The 10,228-nt window shown below is 36.2% G+C and overlaps 1 protein-coding gene across 1 annotated transcript; it reads left to right on the top strand.

Moving 5' to 3' along the window:
* Positions 1–940: 940 nt before the first annotated feature.
* Positions 941–7,981, top strand: LOC109109418 (dnaJ homolog subfamily A member 2-like). The gene is made up of 9 exons (XM_042744461.1): positions 941–1,098; positions 2,783–2,842; positions 2,931–3,160; positions 3,954–4,034; positions 4,146–4,279; positions 5,491–5,687; positions 6,604–6,748; positions 6,826–6,953; positions 7,726–7,981. The coding sequence occupies exons 1-9, from the start codon at positions 1,021–1,023 to the stop codon at positions 7,912–7,914; spliced, it is 1,242 nt and encodes a 413-aa protein (XP_042600395.1). The 5' UTR covers positions 941–1,020; the 3' UTR covers positions 7,915–7,981.
* The last annotated feature ends 2,247 nt before the right edge of the window (positions 7,982–10,228 follow it).

Genomic DNA, 10,228 nt, shown 5'->3' with positions numbered 1-10,228 from the left:
AAACAAATAAATTTAACGTGGCCAGTTAGAGTTTGATAAGTAATTTCTACTTCATTATTTAAGTTTATCCTGCAATATTCAAGTAGCCTATGTACATTTCACTCAGTCATGATTTGTAAACTTTACTCAAACAACATAGCACTGAAAAAAATGCCAATAAAGCATGTGGTTCACTCACAATCATGTATGTAAGAAAGTAGACAGCTCATTATTCTTTTTAAGGTAATATGTTTACTCAGTACTGAATGAACACATGTAGAGACCTCAATACTTGGCACATGATACACAGTGACTGTAACAATCAGGTATGAATGGGTCATTTTGAGTAGAAAATGAACTCCAAATGTCCCAAAACAGCAAATTACTTAACCTTACAACAAAAGCAACCATAAAACAGTGTAAATACATCTGGAAAAAAAGGAGAAAAAACAAAAAACAACAACAAAAAAGTATTAATTATTCATGCCCAAGTGCATGATTGGTTGTGACTTTGATGTTTACTTAAACACTCTTTGAAAAAATAACAAACAATTCCAAGTAAAATATACTTATAAGTTCAAACTTCAAATTATAAGCTTAAATTGAGTACTATGCCTAATATTGAATTTTCTTTTTTTTAAATTCTTGCCTGAACTAAATAATTTAATGTAGAAATTACATTTATTTTCTATAGTATTTACTTCACCACAAAATAATTTTTTATCAGTGTAAACAAAAATAAATGAAATTAAATTAAATACTACAGCATGATGTGTATTGTGTAATCAAAACTTTATTTGAGGTTTTAGTATCATATGAAGCAAATAACACAAATAAATCAAAGATATAACGATATTAACACTTATTTCGTATCCAAAAAGTCATGATTGTTTATCAATCACACTGTGGCGCAGGAGAGCAAGCGAGCACGCGCGCCGGAGCCGCTGACTCGGCGGCGCGCGTGACGTCACGCAGCCGGCTTTCATCCCTCTCCCTCTCTCTCCGCTCCTCCTCGCGCAGCTGCTGCACCGGTCTGTAGACATGGCGAACGTCGCAGACACTAAACTCTACGACATCCTTGGAGTATCTCCGTCAGCCACCGAAAACGAGCTCAAAAAGGTAGAGACCGTCCTTTCCGCCTCGCGCTTCGTAGCGTAACGAAGCCAAAGAGACGCGCGAGACGTGGGATGCTGAATGTTGGGGGAGAAACTGGTGTGTTTACCAGAGTGCATGCTGCTGGGATCCTCCAGTGTGGCCTTTCTTCGGCTCTGGAAATGATTTGGGGAAGGATTTGAAAGATGCATAGTCAAAGTCGTCGTTTGTTTACTATTTGTGTCGCTGCTGAGAGCATCAGCCAGGTGCTGCAGACAGATGAAGGTGCTTCTTGCAGTCCAACAGCATTATTACAGTGGAAGGAGATGCTTAGCTTACCAGCTGCTGTGCTAAACCTGAGCTTTTATCTGAAATGCAGTGAGTCAGAGATGGTTAATGCAATGCCAGTGTCTTGTTTTAGGTATTTCCTCGATGTGAAATCTCGTATTTGTGTTCAGTCCTTTGTTAGAAGGTGATCAGGCTCTGGCCTAAATGCTCAAATTGTCTGTTATGTTGGCGTTTTGTTGTTGTTGTTTGATTGTGTGCACACAAAGGATTTCTGAAAGCACAGGCAGACCCAAAATAATGTGGGATGTGTGGAGTTATCACACATGGAAAGAACTGGCAATGTGAATTCAAAACCACTAGGTCCGAGCAAAGGCACAATCCATGTAATGTGCTTAGTGAAAAATAGCTTAAAGGGCATTAGTTTGGAGTAAGGTTACTTTGTTCATTTAGTTTTTTTGGTGTTGGGTAGTCTGCTAGGGTTTGGTTCAAGCATGTTGTAAAGGTTGTTGACAAGACATTTCAAGCAGTGTGTCATGTTATAGTGCTTTTTAACTAATACATTACCAATGCTAATATACAACTAATACATTAAATTAATCTGGAATCAAAAATTCATTTGCAAAAATGCAAGACTATTTAAATACTGAAATGATTTCAATTGCATAAAAATACACACACTTATAGAATACAAATTTGGTACAGAAACAGTTTTCACTCTTGAAATTAATAGTAATTTCACAATTACAAAGAAACGGCAAGTAACAGATTGAATTAAATGTGAAATTTTGAAGATGAAAAACTGAGGTGGTATTTTCTTAGATTGTAATGTAAATGTACTCCAATAGTCTTTAATTGAAATCTTTTTCACAGTGTATAATACATACATTTTAACCAAAAAACATTGCTTAAAAATATCACTGTTATTTGTCAAATTACAATGTTTTATAATACTTTTAATTTTATCCCAGACTGTATTTTGTATGTAAAAAAAAAAAAAAAAAAAAAATTATGCCAGCTAGGCTGGAATTTTATTGCCATCAATATTTATTAAGCTACTTTTTTTTTTTTTATTAGTTTACAGACTTTAAAACAAATTTATTTGTACATTTTTATTTAATTATGTAATCATAAGTATTTTTTTTTTAACAAATGAAAACATTAGAACCGACATGCAAGGGTGTTGTGGGTGGTTGCTAGGGTGAATTTGGTTATTGCTAGGTAGTTACTTATTAACTTCGCTAACTCAAAAGATCCTATTCAAGTCTCTGTGATATTACTGTTTCTATGGTGTCAATCTGTGGGAAATTAATATTTGTCAGACTGAACATCAAAGTTTCAAACTTAACTCTGATTATAAGTAATAGTACCGCTGGCCTTATACAATGTCATTAATTAGTGATGTATTTGTGATTTTTACCTTCAGGCATACAGGAAATTAGCAAAAGAGTACCACCCTGATAAAAACCCTAATGCAGGTGACAAGGTGAGTTCTCATTTTATCGAAATGGAACTTAAGTTCTGAAAGCTATTAAGATGATGGTAATAATAATAATTTGACCTGTTTGATTTAGTTTAAAGAGATCAGTTTTGCGTACGAGGTACTGACTAACCCGGAGAAGAAGGATTTGTACGATCGGTATGGGGAACAGGGCTTGCGTGAGGGTGGCGGTGGCGGAGCCGGAATGGAGGACATCTTCTCTCACATCTTTGGCGGAGGTCTGTTCGGCTTTATGGGCGGCCAGAGCAGCAGGAGCCGGAACGGTGGCCGACGGAGAGGAGAGGACATGATACATCCACTGAAGTGAGTGAATGTGAAAATGAAAGCTCTGTTTTATTTTCCTGCAGAACCTGAGAATAAAAAAATTAAGTCTTGAAGAAGGAAAATATTTTATGCATGACCTATTTTGAAGGCATAGTTCAACCAAAAATTAAAATTTTGTCATTGTTTTATCACCCTCAAGTTATTCCAAACCTAAATAAGATTCTTTCTTCTGTTGAACACAAAAGAAGATCATTTGAAGAATGTTGGTAACTAAACAGTTGATGGTAGCCATAGACTTCCATAGTATTTTTTTTTCCATAATATGTTAGTCAGTGGCTACCGTCAACTTGATGGTAAGTAAATAAATGATGTTAGAACATTTTTGGTTGAATGATCCCTTTAAGTCAACGTGAAATCAACATTTATTTTATTTATCTATAATGCCAAATTTACACTGCAAATGTGGCATAGATGCGCTTCTGAAGTGGCATTTACACAAACTCTTTAATGCTGTTCAGAGGGGGCATAAATGCATTTCCACAGCAGTTACAACTGTATTATTTGATGCAATGGACTGAGGTGGATCCGAACAGGCATAATTTAGTCTGGCTTTCATGCAGCATTACATCTTAACACATAATTTTGAGCAGGCACAGAGCAGCCTTAACTCTGCTGTGTAAAGATGCCTTTGTATATGATTTATCTATACAGATTATTCCAAATTTAAAAAAAACAACTCATGTTGAGAGATGGTACCATAATATGCATTCCAAAAATGAAAAATGTTCTTTAAACAAATGATTTTTAAAACTTATTTTTAAATACCTGATAGGGTGTCTTTGGAAGATCTGTACAATGGAAAAGCAACCAAACTACAGCTAAGCAAGAACGTACTCTGCAGTGCCTGCAATGGGTGAGTGTGTGTGTGAGCAGGATTTTATACACTATCTTAGAGGGTTATAACAATTGAGTACAGCTCCTAAAGATTTAAAGCAATATATATAAACTTAACCTTTTTCCTCAGTCAAGGGGGTAAAACGGGGGCCGTGCAGAAGTGTGCCACATGTCGGGGCCGCGGCATGCGGATCATGATCAGACAGCTGGCTCCTGGCATGGTACAGCAGATGCAATCCGTGTGCACTGACTGCAATGGAGAGGGTGAGAATTCATTCATTTCCATTAGAGCCCGACCGATATATAGTTTTGCAGATTTTAACACCCGATTTGAGCCTGTCGCCGATATATCGGTATTGGCGAATATGCCGCCGATATGATTTTTTTTTTTTTTTACAGAACATGTAACGCAGATAAAATGCTTGAAATTGTGTAATTACTTAGTTTATACAGCAGAGTGTGCTCCATTGTTTGCTACTGGTGACCTGGATGAAATGCTTTAAAAGTTATGTCTATGGAAAACCATTGAAACTTTGAATGCCCATATCTCTGTAATGGCGTGACGAATCCGCTCCAAATTTGGCGGAACCCTTCAGCTCGAGGAACCCTCTCGAACGTGAATTGAGTGTACACCTAGAGGCCCTCTTTCGAATGAGACCACCCCCGCGTCGATAGCCCCTGGGGTTCGGGAGTTACGGGTGGTTAAATTTGCGGTCCAGTGCATACTGATCTACCGATCCCAGGGGGCTACCGATGCGCAGAGGGTGGCGTTCGAGAGGGCTCCTCGAGCTGAAGGGATCCCCCAAATTTGGTGGAGATCCGCCGGAGCGTTCTCGAGATAGCTCTTGTTCAGGCAGCATTCAAGCATCGTCTTATTTGACCGTAAGTGCCCTGCAAAGTGAACTTCACATGATATTCCGCCATGATTCCAGTTAAGCAAACGTACATTCAAAGGGCATTAAAGTGTCTGAGACGTGAATTTATATTGTGTTTATTAACAGAGGTATATTATGTCACACTTCTCTAGTAAGTTTTGTCTGTGTGTGAAGACAGTAGCGCAAATCAGTGAATGAATGTTCTGAAGTGATGAACTTCAAGTGATGAAGAATGAACTTGAATGGAATTTGAATTGAAATAAAGCTGAATAAACTTCAACTTTACTGTTCAGTGCACTGATGTCAAACTCATTTTGGATAATAAAGTTTATTGTTAAATTGTTAAATGCCCTGCCTCCATTGCATATCTTTGTCAAATCATTATAAGTGTTTGATCAATGTGTTTATGTATATATTGGTATTCTATATACAGTACCAGTCACATGTTTGGACACACGAATGGGAAGGTGTCCAACTTTTGACTGGTACTGTAATATACACAAAGAATATCGGCCGATATATTACTCCCTAATATCGGTATCGGCCCCAAAAAACCCATATCGGTCGGGCTCTAATTTCCATGGTTGGTTGCATTTTTAGGTGAAGTTATTCACGAGAAGGACCGCTGTAAAGAGTGTGAGGGCCGTAAGGTGTGTAAAGAGGTGAAGGTCTTGGAGGTGCACGTGGATAAAGGAATGAGACACGGGCAGAAGATCACATTCAGCGGAGAGGCGGACCAGTCACCCAACACAGAGCCAGGAGACATTATACTGGTGCTGCAGGAGAAAGACCATGAGGTTACTCAAACACACACAATGAGGAGTGTAGAGTCAATAGTGGGACTCTAACAGACTACTACTTTGACTATCTGTTAATTTATTGGTCATTTTTCCCAATGTATTTCAATAGATAATGTGCACGCTGAAATCTATAAATGAATTTTATAGTAATCTGAGCAAAAATGGTCTAAAATATAAAGGTAAGGATAACATTGATACATTTATATTATTATTATTATTATTAATGATTATAAAGTTCTAATTTATATTTTTATGTATATATTTGTATATATATATATATATATATATATATATATATATTACATATTTGTATTTTTTTTTACAAATTGAAAGTTTATATTTTTAATAATGCTAAATGACTTAATGTAAATGAAATTATTAATTAAAAGCGTCAATTCTTGTGTTGCATACAGGATTTCAAGTTTCAGTTCTAATTAATGTAATTTTATAATTACTTAATGTACTTACATTTTGTTGAATCAAAAATATTATTTTAATTAATAATTGATCTTTATTTTCTGTTGCACTTTAATTTACATAAATGCATGTGCTCTTAAATGAACATTGATGACAGAATATTCCTTTTTGATTATACTATGCCTTAAAGGGATTGTTTACCAAAACTTAAAATTTACTCACCTTCCACTTGTTGATGTAATTTGTTTTTTTGTTTTTTTGTATGACAGGTTAATGGCTACAGTCAACTTGAGTAAATTATTACAGAATTTTCATTTTGAATGGGTTAACTTTCCCTTTAAGTGTATTTGAAGAGAAGCAAGCAACATTTGAATCACTTTCTGGCAGTGAGGATGTGCTGTTTTGCAGAATGAAAATGTTTGCATTATAAGAATAGAAATATGTGTTTTTTGTTGTTGTTTTACAGCACAAATATCTATGATGTCTTTGTTTACAGGAGTTCCGTCGTGATGGAAACGATCTGCACTTGTGCCACAGGATTGGTCTGGTGGAGGCGCTGTGTGGATTTCAGTTTATGCTCACGCACCTGGACGGCCGACATCTCGTCATCAAACACCCCCCTGGCAAAGTCATAGAGCCAGGTGAGCACCATGTTGTCAATGTTTTGTTCATGTTTTCGTAGTATATGCTGTAGGAAATGTTGTGTTCTGGTTGTCAGGTTCTGTAAGGGTCGTCCGAGGGGAAGGAATGCCTCAGTACAGAAACCCCTTTGAGAAAGGGGATCTGTACATCAAGTTTGACGTCCAGTTTCCTGAGAACGGCTGGATCAGCACGGAGAAACTAACTGTGAGTTTTCAACAGTACTGTTATTGTTAACTGAAATCATTAAAAATGTTCTAAATAAAATATAAATATTAGATAAAAAAGACCTTATGTTTTTTTAAGCTTGAGTACTAAAATTACTAAAACCAAAAAAACCTAAATTGAAAACTATTTAAGACATAACAGATTTACTAAAATGAAATTAAAACCGAAAATACAAAAATAAAAGTTAATAGTTTTTAATAGTGTATATATATGATTTCTAAACGATAGTTCATGAAAAATTTTAAAAAACACTGGTTTTCAAAGTATTCAAATATTGGGTAAAATTGTAAATTTTTATCTTAGAAGTTTGTTTATACATCTTAGCATCAGTAGCGATCCTATGTTGCCCTAAAATGCTCTCTAAAGTTTCTAAGTTAAAGCTTATTAGGTCTTGGAGCTATTTTCTTGTTATTATAAGTTGACTAAAACCATTTCCCCCCCCTTCTTATTGCCTAGAAAATATTTTTCATTTTAATTTAGTTTTAACTTGATGTACTTTATTATTGCCTAGAAAATATTTTTCATTTTAATTTAGTTTTAACTTGATGCCCCCCCCCCCCCCCACCCCCCCCAAAAAGTGGGGAAAAACAACAAAATTAATGACTAAAACTTAAACCGAAATAAAAATGAAAATGAAAAATATATGAAGACTCAGTGGTACCTATATCATACTAAAATATGGCTGGAGTGTACCTGATGAGATGCAGACTTTGGTAGAGTTGCCATATTTCTCATGTGTCTGCACACGCAGGAGTTGGAGGATCTGTTGCCGTCGCGTACAGAGGTTCCTGTCATCTCAGCTGATGCGGAGGAAGTTGATCTGCAGGACTTTGACATCAGTCAGGGATCGTCTGGTGGTCACCGCCATGAAGCGTATAACGACAGCTCCGACGAAGAAGGTGGTCCGCATGGGCCAGGGGTGCAGTGCGCCCACCAATAGTCCCAGAATTCTTTGCAAGTTTTTTTGGTCGGACAGATTCAATCCCCACCTTCACATTCATCATATACATTGATGTGATATTTAGTCAAGTATTTTTTTGCATGTTGTTTTTTGGTGGTATGGATTTAAACCATCCGAAGTGCACACACACAGAGCAGTGAACACACACACACACTGTGAACACACACCCGGAGCAGTGGACAGCCATTTTATGCTGCGGCCACGGGGAGCAGTTGGGGGTTCGATGCCTTGCTCAAGGGCACCTAAGTCATGGTATTGAAGATTCAATCCCCACCTTCACGTTCATTATATATAGACATACACTTAGACTTATTTCCTGCAATCTTACCTACAAGTACACTCATTCATGCACTGTTTTAAAAGAAAAGACAAGCGTAACTTAAGGCGAAGCAAAATAATTTATTCATCACTACTTCATTTCCATTGTAGACTTTCACAGTATATATGCTCTCTAAATATATAAAAGTCAGTGTCTGTGGGGAGACAGACAGTTTGTTTAAGTTAAAATTAACACACGCACGCACAAATTTGTTAAAGACTGAAGCATTGTGGAGTTTCCTGGAGTTCAATAAAATGTTCAGATGTGTTTCATTATATACTTGCCAGTTATTCAGGAACAGTCAGTCATCTTGTACTGGTTTATATTCAGTGGCAGGATAGCATGCATGTGGGCGACACACTCGCTACGGAGATTAATATGAAGCAAACCAAACCCAGAAGTGTTTTAATGTGCTTACTGTCTATGATAAAGGTATATGAGTCATGCAACTTCTTATTTGCCAAAGAAACACCACAGTCTTCTTAAAAGATCAGCAGCCAATGTGTGCATGCATTGTAAGCACTATTATAAACCTGTAGGGGTGGCATTCATCATTGGCAATTAGGAAAGTGTTTGAACTGTGAATACCAGTTGTTGTAGTTCAAACAGAGTTACTTTTGTGCTCATACATCAATAAAGTGGATGAATGTTTTGACTGTGTGCTGTATGTTTTTAGAAATGGGTTTGAGTACCCACTAGCGTCCTTCTTCAGTTTCTGTCATGCGTTGAGCTGTAGGTGCAAGGAGCTCTTTAAACACAGCTGTGTTTCGAGAAAAACAAAATGTTGTTCGATTAGGGCAACTTTCCTTTTTTTTCTAAAAAGACCCTCATTTAGTTTCAAACTCATAAATGGAGAAAATTTAGCAGATTGTTGATGCTGCCCTTTTTCAATCACCATTATCAGCCTCTTTCTGTCATGTTAGAAAAAATTATGCTTTGGTAAATCAAATTATGACATAAACAGTAAAAAATTGTGCGATACCAAGTCATAATTATGAGAAAATCATTTAATTCCGACATTACAAGAAATTATTTTTTTTAATGATTTTTGGACATTTCAACTTGACTTTTGACTATGACTGACTTTTTATTTCAGTTATGACAGGTCATTATTTTGACAGTTTTTCTTATAAATATTAGTGTCAATGTCCAGTTTTTATCTCATAATTTTGACTGTCGCTTTTGACTTCAACATAATTATAAGATAAGTTGACATTCAAAAATCTAAATTATGATTTGTCAACTTCAACTTTTATCATAATTTTGACTTAAAGCATGCTTTTTTTATGTGGCAAAAAATGGGTTACCATAGGTTTCAAGCACCAAAATGAGCAAAAAAATTAATAAATAAAAAATACGAATTTGGCTGTGGCATTAGGATAAGTAAATGATGACCATTTTAATTTTATGGTGAAGTACTCACATATTGATCACTGTCAAACTGAACTAGTCCAGCATTAGTGTGTATATGTTACCTCTCCCGTCTGGTCTGGAGAATGCAGGAGCGTTCTCTCCTCATCTGCTGGAGTTTCTCTCTTACTAAAGTTTTCTGTTGTTGCTCATCCTCCTAGAACATTTAGTCAACATTTACATCATGTCCACATTAAGGTGTCAGATCATGTGCATGTGAATGTGTGTACCTGACGTAGTGTCGATCAGATGTCTGAGTCTGAGATCTTCATCTGTCTTCTGACTCTGGACAATAGCCAGTCGCTCTTGAACCTAAAAACAGACAGAAACACAATTCACTTACAGTTGTCAACCATAAACTTATTTTATTGCTTCATCATTACATGTTATTCCAATAATTCTCTCTAAATTAATATTCTACTGCACCCAAAAATGTCATATTTGGAAGTTAAGATGGGTTATGAATTTGAAAAAGTATATGGCCTTTTTGACTTAATATTTCACATATAAAACACATGAAAGCCTATTTCCAACAAGCTTGCACTGGTAAATCCTGATTATGAC

Source organism: Cyprinus carpio, chromosome B18 (genome assembly GCF_018340385.1).
Source record: "Cyprinus carpio isolate SPL01 chromosome B18, ASM1834038v1, whole genome shotgun sequence".
NCBI lineage: Eukaryota > Metazoa > Chordata > Actinopteri > Cypriniformes > Cyprinidae > Cyprinus > Cyprinus carpio.
Note: the sequence above shows the minus strand (reverse complement) of the source record. Positions and strands in the feature narration are given on the sequence as shown.